At 35.7% G+C, this 19,912-nt stretch overlaps 1 protein-coding gene across 1 annotated transcript in view; it reads left to right on the top strand.

Moving 5' to 3' along the window:
- LOC149529866 (Protein kinase superfamily protein) overlaps positions 1 to 19,912 on the top strand; it is a 169,027-nt gene that overhangs the window by 105,268 nt on the left and 43,847 nt on the right. Inside the window, exons 3-7 of the mRNA XM_089810115.1 lie at positions 6,378 to 6,468; positions 6,595 to 6,669; positions 6,760 to 6,848; positions 7,306 to 7,424; positions 8,062 to 8,202. Coding sequence (XP_089666241.1) covers positions 6,378 to 6,468; positions 6,595 to 6,669; positions 6,760 to 6,848; positions 7,306 to 7,424; positions 8,062 to 8,202 — 515 coding nt within the window. The remainder of the gene's footprint in view (positions 1 to 6,377; positions 6,469 to 6,594; positions 6,670 to 6,759; positions 6,849 to 7,305; positions 7,425 to 8,061; positions 8,203 to 19,912) is intronic.

Below are 19,912 nucleotides of genomic sequence, written 5' to 3'. Positions count from 1 at the left end.
TTGAAAAGAAAACCTTTACCAGGCTGACAATCTTTACGCCTCAACATATTCTTTATTGCTTGAGGAATTCTCATAATGGGTTCTCTGATCATCCTGATTATCAATTGCACAAATACATCTTTGAAAACAGTGAAGTCCCCATCTCTAGCATGAGTGTCCCAAAGTGGGCACCACCTTTGAATGGGCATAAGACTACCATCATCATCAGTAATTACTACCTTCATAGAATTTCTGAACTGGTCAACATTCTGGTATAGTATTAAGTGACACAATAGTAAATAATTCTTGAATGACCTTGAAGTTTTCTATCTGACTAATTGATTGTGCAAAATTTTCTCAATCTCACTGGCAAAGTCAAATTCTAGGTAGGTATGTGGATTTTGAATCTTCATACACATGTACATGTGGTCCAAGGGAATCCTTTGCTTTTCATCTTCTCTGAAAGGTTGAAGCCATGCATAGAAGGTATTCTAAAAAAGGTTCAGAAATGAATCAACTAGACGAGGGCCCATATTGTCCATATACATCAGTTTATTGTTATGACCCCTACACATGAAGTGACCAATTTCCCTATATTTACCAAACTTCATGATTTTCTAATATTCATTCTTGAAATGTTCTTTGTCCATTTTGGGTGAGGGCTTGGGTGCTCAATCCAAGACATTCTTCAACACATGACATGGTAATTACTAACAAGGGCATGACATCCAGTTTTCTCACTGTTCTGGTGGCGGGTTCATAATGTTTTGCCAGTCCGTTTATAAGTTTAACATCCACAAAAACATTAGGAACAATTACTTTTCCTAGGTCAAGTCTCCAAGGATTGTTTTAGGGTTCCTTCTCGTTTCTATTTGCAAAGAAATACTAGAACAAGGACCTACCATGCAAAGGCAATTTTGCATCCCCACTCTTTGAATTCGTCTTGAAATATAGACATTTGACCACTCGAAGAAGACCCGGACCTACCATGCAAAGGCAATTTTGCATCCCCACTCTTTGACTTCGTCTTGAAATATAGACATTTGACCACTCGAAGAAGACCCGGAAAAAACTTCTAACATCATTTTTTAGAATCAATTTTTCTACTTGTTCCTCCTTATGTTCCTTATTACTAACATCTTTCTTTACCGGCATTTTGAGAGAATTGTAGCCAGACAGGAGGAAAATATAACATACTGTTTTGGAAGTTAAATGCTCGGAGAGGGGAACTCCAAAAATGCCATCTTCTTCTTCGTGCCACCTTTTTTTTGGTTTGTGCAAAATAACTCATTCTCAATGATTTTTCAGCTTCAAGACATTCCTCATTTAATGCCCATGACTTTTTGCGCATTTCAGAATTCATGCTTTGCTCCATATGTCACATCATCGAGTACTCAACCTTTTGTTTCAAGTGTGATCATTAATATTTTAATTTTTCCATATCTTTCAATATTAATTTCGCCCTTACGGAGTCAGCTTTTGGATTCTCCTTCGGAATTGTGAAATTGTGGAACATCGGAATCATAACTTAAAGGTCACTCCGAAATTGGTGAATTGAGCCGTCCTTTCTCTTCAAGGGAGTTTGTTCTTGCAAAATTGTGAAATCGGAAAGTGATCCTAAACCGTATACCAGAATTGCGAAATTGGAGGTTTGCACTTTCTTTCATTCCGATTTGGCGAAATTAGGGAAAATGCATACTTATGAACAAAATTTCAAATATGTTCTATCACCTAGTTTCAACGGGCTATGACACTAAGGTGGCCAAATACGATACCAACAAAAATAACAACCTCCACATATTTAGTTGAATAATAATAATAATTCACCCATCTTACAAAAATGACTGAACAAGCATCAAAATTGAAATCTAACAACACTAAAGTGATCCTGATGAAGAAAAACGATGAATGAACATGATGAGACTTACTATAAATAGTCATTCCCTTCAAGATTCTTGGAGCCCAAACCAGAAGCCAAAAATACTCATCTCCTACGCAACTGAATTCATAGGAACCAACTATTCACTTACTATAAATAGTAAGTCCCTCAAAACAGAGCCAAAACTCACCATAGGCCACTAGAAAGCCTAATAACTCCACATCGGAGACCCTCAAATCCCATTGTTAGCTCACGAGGGTAACGATGATGACCTAATCAAGCCAACTATAGGAACTTGCTAAAAATGAAGACATTTCAGTCCTCCCTCCCTAAGACTCCTTGTCCCAAAGCAATTCTAGAGCTAAGATATACACCATGGTCCACCTGGATTAGAGGTGAAACAATGCAATATCTTTGTCGCACACAACTGGCTCTTGTAGCACCAACATCCAAATAATAGACATCAATAAAAAAATCATCTAAAAATTGACGGTAGGCAGTGATGGAGGCAACAACTCGTCGAGACTCAACTCAACTAATACACCATCTCCGTCAGCACCTGAGTCCCCATCTAATTGACATTGACACCCAACTGCATTGAAGAGATGGTAACAACCATAGGTACTTGAAATACTATCATCAACTCCAACCTCTGTTAAATTGTCCTAGGTATGTCGATACTGCAAGTGATCTAACTTGCAGCTGCTGATCCCATCTGCAAAAGATGGTGCTAATCCATCCCATAATGGATGGTATGAAATTGGATTCCATAGAGAAGCACATAATCCATAGAGAATCTGGATTCCCATTGGATTGCTGGCAGAATTCATAGGAATCAAGGGATGTGCGTGCCCAAAAATGGGCCCACATGCCAATTATTTATTTGTTTCTTTGAAACTAAAAGGCTTCAAAAACCCTACTTTGACCAATAAAGCATAAAATTGGTCATTGAAGGGTCATTAATTCATTTCTCAAGCATTTTTCACCATTTTTGCTTTGTTCATCATGTAAGGACATTTTGAGACTTTTACAAATTATGAATATGATATAATTATATGTTGGCAATTATGGATTTATCTTTCTATGAGAATCACACTTCTAACTTATTACTATTCTTAAATGTTTGAGGTTTTGAACGAATGATGAATGAACATTGACATCTTACATGTATGACTATATGGATATACTTGCATACATATATATATTTTTGAAGATGCCCCTATATATATATATATATATAAATATATGTACTGGAACCTGCCTCCAAAACAATTATGCTGAATCCCAGATTTAGAATTCGAACCAAAACCAGGATTGGACATTTAGTTGTAATGATCCCAGTCCTGATCTATGGAGTTCAGGACTGATTTCTTTAAATTCAATTAAAAGAGTTGGAATGATAACAATAGGATATTCACAAATATCAAACTCCTTATATTGCAATCATAAAATTTTAGAAAAGATCTTTTTAAATCTAACAATATTCTTTTTACTTTGCATTCACTCTCCCTTACATATTTTCTTATAAATTTCTCAAAAGGCCTATCATAATTCTTTCTTCTATTGTTTTCTTTATCCTTCTGTAATGTCCCTTGTGAGCTCTCTAATAACTGTCACTTATTATTGGCTAAGTTGTTGTATTGATTTGCAGATGCATTGGGGTCACTTATGATTATTGTATAATGAATTTGATTGAGATATTTAAGTAAATTCAAAGAGATGTATATCTTATAACTTCTTAAAAGTGTCGATTGAAATATAATATTTATGAAAGTATAAATCAGTCCAAGATTATTGTGTCACTGTATTCCATCTTGATGATCATAAATGCTCTAAATCTGATTGATAGGGAATTGCCCGAGTCTTCTGATTTTTCTGAATTATGCTCTAATTCTGATTAATGTGGAATTGCCTAAGTCTTGTGATTTTCTTTTTCTGAATTCTTTCCTTATAATCCTATGAATGAACTAAATTCCTTGTCCATTCGCTGCTATCTAATGGCCTGAATGTTGGGACTTCTTGTTTACATATCTCCCTCTATATTGTAAACTCAGGACCATATATATATACCCTCCTATCATCAACGTCTTCCCAAAGTGTGGGTGGTCATAGTAAAGTATCTTCCTGCTGGTGTGAATGTATGGCAGGTAATCACTGTGTGTTCTGCAGTATGCGCTCTTATGCCGTAATATATCCAATAAATTTCTATCCCCTCAATGTATTGCTGACTCTCCAATATATATCTTATAGATTGGTTGCGCCTCTTGAAAACTCAAGAGAATGTGTTGCTTCTTAATTCATATTCCATTTTAAGTTAATGGCCTCACTTAAATAACCAATTATCCTTTCAAATCCTCAATCACCAATTAAATATTGAGGTCGCTGCCATTTTGACTAAATGAAATATTATTTGATTTTAGTTGACCTTCCAGTATTCTTTACAGATTAATCATTTTCTTGCTGTAATTGATAATGTGTCGACTCGGCATGAGTTAAGTGCAACAAAATTCCATACTGGAACAATGATGACTCCATGCTGTCTATTAAAGTAGTATTTCTTCTCTAGGTTTCATTGTCATCTTATACATTAAAAAAAAGATGCGAGCAACGTGCTGCAAGTACCAGTATAATATAAGACATCGCTAGGGGTTGGAGTCATTGTAGACCAAGATGAAAATATGTAAACACAGTCTTTATTTTTAAGACTATTCGTTGTTTTCAATACGTGGCCATTATCACCCATGACTGGGTCAATCTGTAATGTCTTTGTATATTCTGTTTATGGGGCTATCTGCCCCTCCCATATTTAATCCATCATTTGTTTGGTAAATATTTTATTTGACATCTGATATATGTTATGTACATAGAGTATCATGTTCTCATATATGATAATTCCTTTATTTTATGGTAATCTTTGGCCATCATTTACTATATTAATTTGTATTGTTTATTTATTATTTTAATATATTCGTTTGTTAATATATGATGAATTACATTATAATAATATTATCATTATTATATTATAATATTGTCTTAGTTAAGAATTATTATTATATTAAAAATAGCTCACAACATATATTTTACATGTTTCTATAATTATTTTAATTACATAATTTTATTATTTAATTATTGAATTCTCATGCAGAAAAGTGGACATCACGTTCGGTCTCCACAAATTGATCACAGTTGTGAAGGGGCACTGCAATATGATTCTTGAGAAACTTCTCATACAAATGGAAAAACATCCTTAGTAGTTGTGAAAATATAACTGCAATAACCTATCTGTTTGTGCTGTTACAAGTTAAATCTCTTACGTTTGTTGTTTGAGGCCAAACCACATTTATTTGTGTTGCTTCATTTTCAGCTAATTTACGAGGTAGGACTCATCTCTTTTCTGCACATCACATTTTATTTTCAAATGCCAGTGTCAAAAATTGAGTGATCTATCAGGTACTTGTTCTTTGATTTTCCATGAACTGCCTACTTTTTCTCTTTGTTTTTTGAAGCCAACCTGCATTTATCCATTTTGAATCATTAACAGCTATTTTACCAGGTAATTTTTATATCTTTTCTGCACATATGTTTGATTCAAATGCAAGTTGAGTGATCTATCAGCTACTTGTTTGAATTTCCATAACTGTCAAGTTTGCACTTAATGTTGGTAGAACAATGGTATCCACATACACTTTCTTTAATTGTTTTCATGAAATACATCTGCGGAAAACTTTTATCATAGAATAAGGTCTTTGTTTCTGTCACACCCATCCATTGTTTCCTTTTCTGATTCAAGATGAACCATCAGCCTCTTAAACATTTTGCCATTATTGGGTTTTGACTTTTTGTATTTCATTAGAATTCCACTTACATACAAATTTCTGAACCCCCCAAAAATGAAAGTTTAGAGCAGTGATGACAAGTTTAATTATAATATATTATATGAAGGTCATGTTTATAAAAGCAAAAAACTAGATGGTCCTTTTTGAAATCTCCAGAGTTGGGAACTAATCAAGAGTTATTCAATTACTGATGGAAGTAACTGCTTCACAATGACTTAGGCTTCCATACTGTTGATATTTTTGCCAGAGTACATGTGATTTTCCCTATAAGCATCGTTTTGCTAAAATTAGAAACTCACATGGACTCTAAAGTTTCTAGTGCAGGAAATTGAATAAAAAGTACAAATTTGAATCCTGGTACATTATCCCATAATTTGATACATGTAAACACCACCTATATGAAGAACACATAATTTTTGTATCATCCAACCGATGCATTTCTTTTGATACATATATACATATATGAATTTTGTCATTTACATCTCATTTACTTAAGTCAGTTGCAAATCTGATTGTAATAAACTAAACATGCTGTTGTCTGTATGCATATTTGACCTGCAAGCCATTACATATGCAGTACTTCCATGCATGTGGGCAAGTTAAAAGTGCCAAAAGCATGTAATTCGTCTATTCTGCAAGTGTTGCTTTGGCTCTTAAGGAACTATGTTTTTTTCGAATTTCAGGGATGTAGGTCCCCCAATGTTTGAAGCAGAGGCCATTGGTTTGAATGCAATGTATTCCACTAATACCATCCGTGTGCCTAAACCATTTAAGGTCTGGTAAAAGATCCAATCTTGGAAAATTTTCTTGGTGTTGAATTTGGTTGTGTTCTTGTGTTTCAGGCTGTAAAATTTTGAACAAGGGCATGCTAAAAGTACTAATCTAACATTTTATTAATAGGTTGGACCTTTATTGGGAAGGGGTTCCTACATTATCATGGAATTCATTGAGTTTGGGTCATCCAGAAGTGATCAGGTTAGATTGATACTACTCCATTAATAAATTGTATTCTCAAATTAGTTTGTATGTAAGAATTGTTAGTGGTGTCAAATTTTTATTGTGAAGGCAAAGTTAGGAAGGAAGCTTGGTGAAATGCATAAAGCTGGTATATCTGATAAGGGATTTGGATTCATGGTTGACAATACGATTGGCAGGTACTTATTTTTTCGTTGATTAGTATTGAGAACAAAATATTAAAAATCATTCCTTAATTTGATTGTATTTATTTAAATAATTGTATAATGAATTTGTGGCTAGCAACGTGAGAAAGTTTTCAGTTAACACGACTAATTGTAAATTGTAAATAAAAGTAGATCAGCTTTATTTGTTACAGTAGAGCTGCAAATGATTCCAGAAACAGAAAATGGATCTGCTGGGGTTCTTTTGGATTCAAAATCGTAGTCTTCTGATAATTTCTTTTTTGATATATATCTAGAACAGCTAAATATTGGCTGTGTTCTCTTCTTTAGGGATTCTCTGAATGATACCACTCTATGACATTGGATAAGCTAAAACTATCTCTGAATTGTTAGTTTGATGTAGATTTCCTTAAATTTCTGGCCAAGTTCATGATTTTCATCAAAATAGTGAAAGATATTATATGTTGTGCAGTACTCCCCAAGTAAACTCTTGGACATCAGATTGGGTAACATTTTATGGTGAGCATCGGTTAGGATATCAGCTTCAACTGGCTCAAGAACAATATAGGGATAATGATATCTATGCAAAAGGTAGTGAATTTAAACACTTACAATCCAAAACTAATTTGATCAATTTTACCAGGTCATAAGATATGACAAAAATGGATCCAAGTTGAATTCTTAATTGAAAAGACCTCCTGTAATCTCATTCTATATTAAATTACATACTGTATATAAGATCATCCAGTCATGGACTGCGAAATGAGACAATGGTCTCTTTATGCTACTATATTTTCAAGTGTTTGTCTTCTTGAAATTTTAGATAATATATTGGATTCAATATCTGTGTATAATTTCGTATTCTATCGTAGTTTGTTCCGTAAAGGTTTCTTATGTTTTTGTTTATGTCTGGAATCCTCGAAGTGACATGCCGCAGAATATGCTGGATGCTAAATGTTATTTTACAATAGTGGTAAATTCTAATTGATAATGGCTCAAATAGAGCAGTTCAAATAATAAATTATTGTCACGTAATTCTTTCTCTCCTAGTTTTCATTTCTTTTTCTCAGTCGTTTCCAGAGTAAATGTACAGTAATATTGTTTGCCAAACTGGTAATGTCGTTAATTTTATTCAAGGTAATTATCGGGAGTATTATTTGTTCAAAATATTCATGTCTTTGAATAGAGACAAGTGACTGTGATGATGGTGTACTTCTTACCTGGACAGGGAAAAGGTTAATAAAGAATCTGCCTACGCTATTCAAGGGGATTGAGATAAAACCCTGTTTGCTTCATGGAGATCTTTGGAGTGGGAATATTTCTTCTGATAAGAACAATGAGCCTGTTATACTTGATCCTGCATGTTATTGTAAGTTTATAAATTTGCAATTGTTTGTATGTATCTTTACATTGCATTATAGGCATTTCTTAGAGATTTTCTATATTCCATAACTTTTGTCACAAGGAACCAATGAACAATATGACTATGTTCCTCAATGATTTCATATGATCATTGAACTGCTGCTCTTCCAGATTGCATTTTAATTATACCTATAAAAAATCTATTTGAAGGTCTCCTAAAAAAGCATGGAAAATTTGTATAATAAACTTGCTTTGTGCATGAGCTGAGGATTCATAGTCTAGCAGATTTAGCTAGTTTTTAGAAATTATTTCTGTAATGTCCCCATTTTTGTGAGCATCAAAGTTTGAGTGATTAGCCTATTAATTGACCCTTGTATGCTAGTATGGTGGATAATAAAGTATATTATGGGACTTGGACTCGCCTCCGACTTGGAAAGTTAAAATCCGACTCGGACTCGGACTTGGCGACCGGACTCGGCTAGGACTTGGAAAATCGAAAAAACCATGAAATTGAAAGATTTCAAAGGATTTAAAGATTTTTTCATGCATCATCTAGTCAATTAACATCAAATACACAATAATTGAGATAAATAGAAGCTACTTAACACTCATAAACAATTTTGCATAGATCACATAAGTATAACAGCGAATTTCTGAAGGAAAAAAACTAAATAACATAATCTAAAGTTAAATATAGTGTCACTGTCAAATGTCTACAATGAATGAAATCCATGGAATCAAAAGTTGAAAACATATATCAAAATATCAGCTAGAGTGTAGAAGACTAAGGTTCATAGTAGCCTATGCCCTCCTACGAATACGCCTAAGATAAGTTATGGAAGACTCAGACATTGAGAAATATGTTTGTTACAGCTTATGTGCGCATTGTAGACAACAACAGGGCTCTCAAGTATGTCTATCAATTTACTTGGTGAACCACAACCTTTAATGGTAAAAGTCTTTTAATAACAATTATAGTTGGCTTACAATTTTTTGCCAAGAAAATGATCAAGGACATAGCTAGCAACAGATATACATGTAAGTCTGAAAGTTTATAACTTTATTAAAAGACAATGCTGAAAGCGACTTTCATAATGAAACCCAAATAGTGTAGATAGTAACCACAACATCATTTTCAGAATTAATATAGACTAAAAAAAACACCTTCCAAAAATCTCTTTTTAAAAAATAATTTATTTAAAAAAAAAAAAAAATTTAAAAAGAAATTTTTGGGAGAGTCTTGGGCTCGGGACTCAGTGAGTCCACGTGGACTCTGCCAGGACTCGGCCGAGTCAGAGTCTAGAGGCCATTTGCCTCCGAAAGGCCGCCTTTGCCTCGCAGAGTCTTGTTCAGACTCGCAGACTCCGGGAACACTTTTATAAAGTCTAGTTTGGGAGTTTTGGAGCTCTTTAGGTGGCCATTGTATCTCACCAAATCCTTTATCTGTTCTGAGGTATTAAATTCAGAGGTTTCTAGTTATGTTTTGAGTGACACTATTAATAGTAAGTCATGGATGTTAGAGACGAACTCTTACTAATTTTAGTTAGACAGTTGGATGCATAGTGGATGTAGTGATTGACTCTCTAGTTTAGATGGCTTGTCAAAATAATGAGTATTTAGTGAGATATTTTTATAGTAGTGGCCTTTAATGATGTTTAATTATTAAAGTTATATTATAAATTGACTTTATAATTAAGTGTGGGCCATGTTGTGGTAATGAGTAATAAATACTTATTGAAAAAGTACGCTTTATTAATGATGTATTACAACATGAACAAATGCAAATGTTTTATTCATTAAAGAGCCTTGCTAGTGAAGGTTTATGGAGGAAAATATTATTAAAAGCCTTGGAGAGAAATCAAGCTTATCCATTGTGCATTTGAGAATTTGGTGATTGTGTGTGTTGAGTTTGGAACCAAGGGTTTTAGAATACAAGAACCTGAAGAATTAGTAATTCTCAGAGTTCCAACACTTTGACTTGGTTGTAGATAACCAATGAATTGTGCAACAAAGAATGACTTCAAGCTGGAGTAATTGAGTTTAAATTAATTGAATTTCATGAAAAATTGTTCAGGTTTGACAGGATCAGCAGCAAATCGCATCTGGTAACTATCTATTGCAAAGAATGTGGTTGGAGGAGCTGTATTATGTATCATTATTGCTTGTCGTTTCATATTTATGCCAGATGAGGTTCATATTTGTTCCCATGTGAGTCATCCTAGAGGTAGCATTTGATATCTAAGAGATATCAATTGGCATTTGAGACACAATCCATTCATTTTGAGCATTTGATGATACTTTGGGAGCTCTTTAGGTGGCCATTGTAAGGGTTTATCTCACTGAATCATTCTTCTGTTTGGAGGCATTAAATTCAGAGGTTTCTGGTTATGTTTTGAGTGGCACTATTAATAGTAAGTTCGTGGATGTTAGAGGCGGACCCTTCCTAATTTTAGTAACATAGTTGGATGCATGGTGGATGTGATGATTGACTCTAGTTTAGACAGCTTGTCAAAATAATAAGTTTTTAGTGAGATTTTTTTATATTAGTGGCCTTTAATGATGTTTAATTATTTAAGTTATATTATAAATTTATAAATTGACTTTATAATACAGTGGGGGCGATGTTGAGGTAATGAGTAATATATACTCATTTATTATATTGAAATCGTTTACAAATCTTGTGCTTATTCAAGCAACAACATGAGACTTACAAGTTTATTCAAACTCCTTATGAGCAACCACACTAGAAACAACAATTGGAAGACCAAGAGTCACAACCTAGAATCCACCTTTTACAAGGAGACAAATACAACCAATATGTAATGACCTGGTTCCCCTCCGTGTGGAAAAACCGTCGAGAGAACAATGGCATACGGTCTATTGGAAGTGTTGTTCAGATGCCATACAGTATCAAGGAAAGTGTTTGTATAGTGGCCAAGTCTTGGTTGTACAGAAGATATTTGACCGTATGGTAGATTGGAGGACAATCCGTATTGTGATGTACCAGGCCGTACAATAGACTGGAGGTGAAGGTCGTATGGTAGAGAGTATGCAGATGTAGTATGATGAGAGCGCTGTATGGAGGTGTGGGCAGATGATGTATGGAAGACAGAATGAAGGTCATATGGTAAAATGAGGAAGCAACAAGTGAATGTTTTGGAAGCCGTACGGTTAGGTGTCTAAGCTAGAAATGATAAACCACCAAGTGTGAATGCAATCTCGTTCATACATAAACACAATAGATTTAGATGAAATCCAAACACAATAATAGAGATTGAACACGAATAATCCTTCAGTTAATATATGCTGAAAGATGATGCTTCACTTTGCTAGATCCAAGCGAAGTGTTACAGGCGACAGAATAGGGTGAGGGTTAAATTCCACCGAAGCCGGACAAACCAAATAGGGAAGGTCTTTCACTTCCAAAATGGCAAACAACATAGAACTCCAACAGGAATTCGCACTACAGAGAAATAATCCAAATTGCATACCTAACAACTACCTACATGCCGTACTTAAATACCCGTCGGGGAAAACCTTTTCGAGGATAGCCGATGACAACACTTAGCAATGGAAACTAAAATAAAAATGGGTTCGAGATATACTAAATCAATTGGAACCACACATACAAATATTAACTTGGACCCCATATTAATTAATTAAAGTAACTAATTAAAGGTCTTTTTATTGTATTATTTAAATTCTGGGACTAGTGAGTTAATTAATTAAATTAAAGTATTACATTTAAAATTGGGGACATCACAAATCCTCGCCGGCCAAAGATTGCTTGTCCTCAAGCAATACGCAAACTCTAGGATCCCAAATCATGCACGGATGCAGATTGCTATATCTACTGAAAACTCCATGCTTCTTCAAGATCACATGTGCATAATTAAATTCAATTGAGATGAGTAGATCGCCATTTGGGCTTTGCTATGCCACTCTAATAGAAATATTGTTATATCCAAAACCACTAGGATCCCAAGGGCACCAATCATTAAACACATTGATGTCTAGATCCATAATCTTCATGTAATCATCAATCTCCTCAGGAACTTCACAACACATGTAGATTCTATTATTTTTATGTGGAAGCACTTCACACAGAAATATTGTAGTCATGCATGACTTAGGCAACACTGAAGGGTAAACTCCATAGTCAACCAACTGTGGTTGCTCCATCAAGGAATCGACCATAGCATCTCCAGGAGGTTGAACAACCATGGATAGAACCTTCTCATTTGGGGGGCCACTGACGGAACCCAAATTTTCATCAAGATGATCATTGGGTGTTGGTTTGACAATACTTGTGTCGGTATCTTCCTCTAGAATCCATTCCTTCATCTTTGACTCGGGTTCCAAATAGTTTCTATCTTTGTGGTAAATGATATCGCCAACCACCTTTTTTTTGTCATCTTGCACTTGTCCATCCAATAGTTGGCACGCAAAAATATTCTTGCAGTATTCGACTAACAAATGTGCTCTCTAATCGGTTGGAAATTGAGCCATAGCGTCATCCAAGTCAAAGCTCTCCATTCTCCCAATAGGTTGGCAAAATCACCAACTTTGATACCACTATAATGACCCGGTTCCCCTCCGTATGGAAAAACCGTCGAGAGAACAATGGCGTACGATCTACTGGAAAGTGTTGTTCAGATGCTGTATGGTATTAGGGAAAGTGTTTGTATGGTGGCCAAGTCTTGGTCGTACGGAAGATAACTAACCATACGATAAATTGGAGCTCAATCCGTACTATGATGTAGCAGGTCGTACAGTAGACTGGAGGTGAAGGTTGTATGGTATGGGGTCCATACGGTAGATAGTATGCAGATGTAGTATGGTGAGAGGGTCGTATGGAGGTGTGGGTGGATGATGTATGAAAGACAGAATGAAGGTCTTACGGTAAAATGAGGAAGCAACACGTGAATGTTTTGGAAGCCATATGGTTAGGTGTTTGAGCCAGAAATGATAAACCGCCAACTGTGAATGCAATCTCATTCATACATAAACACAATAGATTTAGATGAAATCCAAACACAATAATAGGGACTGAACACGAATAATCCTTTAATTAATATATGCTGAAAGATGATGCTCTAATTTGCCAGATCCGAGCGAAGTGTTACAGGTGATGGAATAGGGTGAGGGTTAAATCTCACCAAAACCAAACAAACCAAATAGGGAAGGTCTTTCACTTCTGAAATGGCGAACAATAGAGAACTCCAGCAGGAATTCATATTACAGAGAAAATAATCCAAATTGCATACCTAACAACTACCTACATGCCATGCTTAAATACCCTTTGAGGAAAACCTTTACGAGGTGTACAAAGATAGCCGATGGCAACACCTACCAATGGAAACTAAAACAAAAATGGGCCCAAGATATATTAAATCAATCAGAACAACACATAGAAATATTAACTTGGACCCCATATTAATTAATTAAAGTAACTAATTAAAGGTTCTTTTATTGTATTATTTAAATTCTGGGACCAGTTAATTAATTAATTTAATTAAATTATTAGATTTAAAATTTGGGACATTACACAATAGAAGACCAATGACAACTTAGAATTCCACAAAGATGTCCCTCTTGGGATTTGAACTAGGGTCTCCACAATGAGAACTCATTGCTTCAAGCAACTAAGCTAAACCCCTTGGACAGTAATAAATACTCAATGAAAAAGTATGCTTTATTAATGACGTATTACAATGTGAACAAATGCAAATGTTTTGTGAGCCTTGGTAGTGAAGGTTTATAGAGGAAAATATTATTAAAAGCTTTGGAGAGAAATCAAACTTATCCATTGTGCATTTGAGAATTTGGTGATTGTGTGTGTTGAGTTTGGAACCAAGGGTTTCAGATTGCAAGAACCTGAAGAATTAGTAATTCTCAAAGTTCCAACACTTCGAATTTGGTCGCAGATAACCAATGAATTGTGCAACAAAGAATGACTTCAACCTGGAGTCATTGAGTTTAAATTAATTGAATTTGATGAAAAATTGTTCAAGTTTGAAAGGATCAGCAGCAAATCGCATCTGGTAACCAGCTATTGCAAAGAATGTGGTTGGAGGAGCTGTATTATGTGTCATTATTGCTTGCCATTTCATATTTATGCTAGCTGAGGTCCATATCTGTTCCCATGTGAGTCATTCTAGAGGTAGCGTTTGATATCTAAGAGATATCAATTGGCATTTGGGACACAATCAATTTGGTTTGAGCATTTGATGATAGCAATACATTTGTGGAGTCAATTTTTGATGGTTGCTGGTCTTTCTAATCTGGTGTGTTTGTTACCAGGTTTTATATAATATGTGCTTAGTAGTTTTTGCATTTTTGAAAGTAGATTGTAATCAAATAAAGGAGTTACAAGGTTACGACTCAATTGTTTGTCGAAATTCCTTTCCTGCAGCTATTCTTTTCAGCTCATATGGAATCTCTAGTATGCATGCCAAGTGTTTGTAGAAATTCTTTTTATTTCAGTCATCACAATCCATTGGAAATACAAATAAAAAGTCTTGCATTGCACTTCCATTTCACATTAGACATCTGCATATATTTGCTTCAACCTCTTGAATGCATATGTTTATTGACAACACCAAAAACATCAAAAGGGAACTACAACAGCAAGCATAGAATCCACATGACAAGTTTTTGGCGAAATTCCTAAGAGCCCAAAACGAAAACTTCAAGTCAGATTTAGCCAGGAATTTCAAGAAAATTCATATAATTATTGGATTCCAAGGCAAACATATGAGTTGCATAGTAAATCAGTGGTTTGTGGAGTCAGAACCTCTAGGGGTTCTTACAGTGGTATATAGCAGTTTTGTTCGAAATTAAAAACTCATACTGATCACACAGTTGATAGTAGAGTGACCAGCACTTTTGTCTCATTTCAGCACAGGTAAAATGAAGTCTTCACAGGATCTCATGCCAGAGCTCATGCTGGCCATTCAAAACTATAATTAAAATTTATGTAGGCTTCTACAACATCCAGAAAATGCATCAGAAAATTCACTTATTAGCAATGAGTCTCAGGATTGTTTTTCAAATGGACATATAGCTACTATGGAAGAAGTGCGTTAAAGTACTATTAAAACAACTTCTACAATGTCTTTTGAGCCATCTTATGAGTTCCATAGCAGCAATACCTTTGATGATATTGTGTGCAAAGTCAATAGCACACATGACGTTACTTATCATATAGTGAGCAATGATAATGCAACCTCATATCATAGTGAAGACTTTGATTGAAAGAGCTTGCATGAGAATCATGAATTTCAGAGACATGATCTAGTTGGATAATAGAGCATTTTGATGTAGCTTGTCAGATGTAGGCTACATTTGGTTAGGGTACTTCTATGTTAGATGAGCACGGTGATAGTGGCATTCCCTTATGGAGTTCCATGTATTGTGGGACTATGGTGGTAATTCTTTTCCTCAAAATTGATGAGACTAAGTTTCAAAGCCAAAATCTCTAAGTAGCAAACCAATTGGAAGTTGGAAGCATCAAAGGCAAGAGGTATATTTTCATCTCAAGATATCATCTTGTGTAGAGATGATGCATTATATAAGAAGCACCCATTTCATCTGTCCATTGTCCCTTCATGAAGTGAGGGGGTCATGGTATTTTAGCAACACTTATGGGTGCAGTTCATGTATTAACTTCGGTGTGTTCCTTTTGTGTAGAACACAAGGATTTGATTCTCATCACATTGGAGGAGGGATTTTGACACATTTGGAGATGTGGATTTTTGGAGGAAATTTGTTCTATCCTTGTGCATGGAGGATGGGAATATTTATTTTCCCTCATGTTTTATGAAAGTTTTTCATGCTAGAGGGGAGGAGATCCCCTGATGAGTTCTATTTGGGGTTTTGTAGGCCAGTGAGGAGAATTGTTGAAGGTGTTTCATCAAAGTCTCCAAAAGGACTGTTTTGTTTAGTCCATGTAGTATTTCATCTTTTGTTCATATTGATATAATACAGAGAATATATTAATCATCAATATTGTAAACAACTGTATATGAGAGTAGTTGCCTATAGAGATTGTCTAATTGCTAGATCTTATAAATATGGTCAGCTAGTGATAATTTCATTGGAAGTGAAAGCGGGATAAGTTCTTGTATGTAGGCCATTATATGCAGCAAGATCCATATTGTAGTATGCAAACCTAAACTATGCGTAGGCATATGATTTTGTAGTGATGTATTTGCTTCCCATGTTCACCTTGAGGAGGGGTGTTAGCAATTAGTTCTTACATGGGTTTGTTGAGAAAATTACATCATTCTTGTAGTTAGTATGATAATTGGGTTTGTTAAAATATCATGTGGTTATATGAATATCTGTTTTGTATCAAGTTGCTAAAAGATAAATTCAATCTATTTAGAGGAGTGGTTAATGGAGGAATTAAAATCCTCCTATAATAGGATATTAAAAATAATATTAGTGCTTTTGTCTAAGATGAACTATATAGGTTTCAGTTATTATAGCCAATATTTCTCACTTCAAAGATTAAAACCTTTTTAGTACCTTGCAGATTTACTTTAGTTTGCAATGTGCTCCCAAACCTTAGCATTTTACTTACCAAAAAACGATTCTGGAAGGCAGTAATAACTAGCCTTTATGAATTTGTAAGTTTCAAGTGACTTAGGGTTAGTCATGTTAGGGTTTCCAAATGGAAGTGATTGATGAGCATTAAAGACAACTTAGCTTTGACATTTTGATTTATAAAAAATATGCCAAAGTTCTAAACATTGTAATGTCCTCGTCATAAAATAAATGTATTTAATTAAACCTTGTTAATGGGCCGATTGATTTAATATATCTCGGACGCATTTTTAATTTAATTGTTTATGTAGGTAGTTTGGTCATTGGCTATCTTTGTACACCCTTGGAAGGTTTTCCTGACGAGTATTTAAGCACGGCTTGTAGGTAGTAGTTAGGTATCTATACTCGAATTCCTATTGAAGTTCTCTGTTGTTCACCATTTCAGAAGTGAAAGACCTTCCCTATTTGATTTTTTTTCCGATTTTGGTGGGATTCGACCCTCACCCTATTTTGTCGCTTGTAATGCATTTCTCGGATCTGGCAAATCGAAGCACCATCTTTTGGCATATATTAATATTGAAGGATTATTCGTATTCGATCTCCATTATTGTCTGGATTTTATCTAATGAATTTGGGACTACAAGTTTATGTTTGAGAGACTGAAACCACTTTCAAACCGTACTCCATTTGCTATCCACAACATGCAACACATCTTCCACGGCATAACCCCTCCGTACGACTTTCTACCCCCATCCGTACCGCTAGGTAGTCAATCTTCACACCCTCACCACATCGTATGACCATCGATTCTCCATACTGTATGGCCTTGCTGTTCCTCACCATAAGGTAACCCATCAACCCCTACGACCTCATTAGACTCCCTCCCGCATGGTTTCTACTCGCCTACCGTAAGTCACCCCTCCACCTCCATCATACGACCATCATTGACACCTCCACCATACGGCCATCATTGACTGTACCCCCCCTTGCTGTCATCTTGCTATTGTACAGCCAGAGCATAGACTCCATACGATCACTCTTGTGCCTTGCATATTGTACGACCCCTACCAAGGCACCTTGTATAGACATCAAGCAGTTCTTTTCAGTATAGTCTCAGCCCTCCTGGAACATCACAGTGGTATCAGAGCTTTTGATTTTGCCAGCCTGTGGAAGTGAATGCAAGTTTATACTCGAAGGAGAAGGCAAAATAACCCCATTGATAGAATGTCAAATCATCAGGATCCTATGACAGAACTCATGAATCTTTTAAGAGAGTTGAATAGAAACCAAATACAAATCAATGAAACCCAAAGGCTGATGCAACAAACACTATAGAAATTATTTGAGGGAAAGACAACAGGAGAACAAAATGGGCATAGCGATGACTTGGTTTCAGGAAGGGCAAACTTTCAACCCTCTCGCTCTCGACCCTCGATACCCATCTTTCTTCCAAGGACAAAAGCACCAGACAAAGAAAGAGAGCCCACTTTTCAGGAACTGCAATAAAAACTTTGGGAAGATTGGTGAACCGCAAATATGGAAGGTGATATATCTTATAGAGACTATGTTGATCCAAGAATGAGATATTCTGGTGGGGGAAATCGCGATTATTTTAATGATGATCTCAGGAGAAAGATCAGAAAGGTAAACATATCGCCATTTGATGGATCTGGAGCCATTACCGCATAGTCATGGGTTCTGAAGGCAGATACCTATTTCCAACTCAATGTGATGCTCCAAGAGGAAGCAATCAAATTCGCAGCACTTCATTTTGAAGGAGTGGCGTATGAGTGGTGGCATCATCGATTGGTCACTCTCGGTCACAACCAAGTAACCTCTTATGTCGATTTCATTAAGAGACTCATTGATTTCTTTGATGGGAAGGATCCTAAGCTAAGCTTTATAGATCTAGCTTAGCTAAAGCAAATAGGCACGATAGACAACTACATCACTGAGTTCTAAAGGCTATCAATATTAGTCACAAACATCTCTGAAAGACGTCGAATTGTGTTATTCATGGATGGGCTGAGAGAGCCCTTGAAAGCCTGGGTCAAAGGGTTCAACTCATGTGCACTCAACGAAGCTATTAAGAAGGCGCTTGACATGGCTGCATCTTCTTCCAAAACTCACGCACCTACACCAACATCCCTAGAAGAAGACAAAGACAAGGAGCCAATTCAGAAAAAACCTCAATTTGATGAAGATTCTCGGCAAGAGCTTCGAAGGAAAAAGATCTGTTTCATGTGCAAAGAACCATGGGGACCTGGTCATCGCTGCCTTAGGAATGGAAATATTCATTACATTGAGGTGATTCCTGGTGACGATGAAGGACAAATACTTGCAACAATTGATGAAGAAATTACCTAGTAGGAAAGAATAAATGCCCTGATACAAAAAGGGGGTTTCATTGCTACCCTCACAAAAACAACTGGAAGTGGTATCTTCAGAGTTCGTGGCACACTTCACGGAAAATGAGTCCCAATCATGATTGATAGTGGCGCGGCTGGCGCCACACTCAATGTCATCAATTCACCTTTGGTTACTACTAAAGGCTTGCACAAAGTTGAGCATAGAGGATTTGAGATTAAGGTTGTAGGAGGAACCTTGTTACCTTGCACTCATGTGATCCCACGGCTACAAATTTCCATGGGAATCTATACAATGACAGATGAATTCTTTGTCATAGATTTGGTTAATATTGACATCATTTTGGGCATCCAGTGGTTGAAAACTCTTGACCAGTACACCCAAAGTTTCAAAAGGATGGATTCAAGACGGATTGCAAGAAGGTATTGCTAAGAGGAATGTTGAATAAAGGATCGAGGGAAGTCACAATCAAGAAGATGGAGTTCATTTTTAATCATGATTGGATCCTAGACACTGCAAGTAAAAACATGACAATCAACACCTTACCCCATTCTTTGGATAATTGGCGAGGCCGTCTATTGGTCGAGTATACCAAGAACACTTTTGCATGTTAGTTGATGGATGGCTATGTACGCGATGAAAGATACAAAATTATTGCTAACATCATTTACTTCGGTGGGAAGATCTATTTAGTACCTGACTCGAGATTGAAGAAGCTGATAATGGAACGTTTCTTATAGCCGGAGGACAAGCAAATTTTGGAATGGGAGGACTGTAATGTCCCCGTCATAAAATAAATA

Source organism: Cupressus sempervirens, chromosome 11 (genome assembly GCF_028749045.1).
Source record: "Cupressus sempervirens isolate cs-2001-9-10 chromosome 11, ASM2874904v1, whole genome shotgun sequence".
NCBI classification, from domain to species: Eukaryota; Viridiplantae; Streptophyta; class Pinopsida; order Cupressales; family Cupressaceae; genus Cupressus; species Cupressus sempervirens.
The sequence above is the reverse complement of the archived record's forward strand: the minus strand, read 5'-3'. Positions and strand labels throughout refer to the sequence as shown.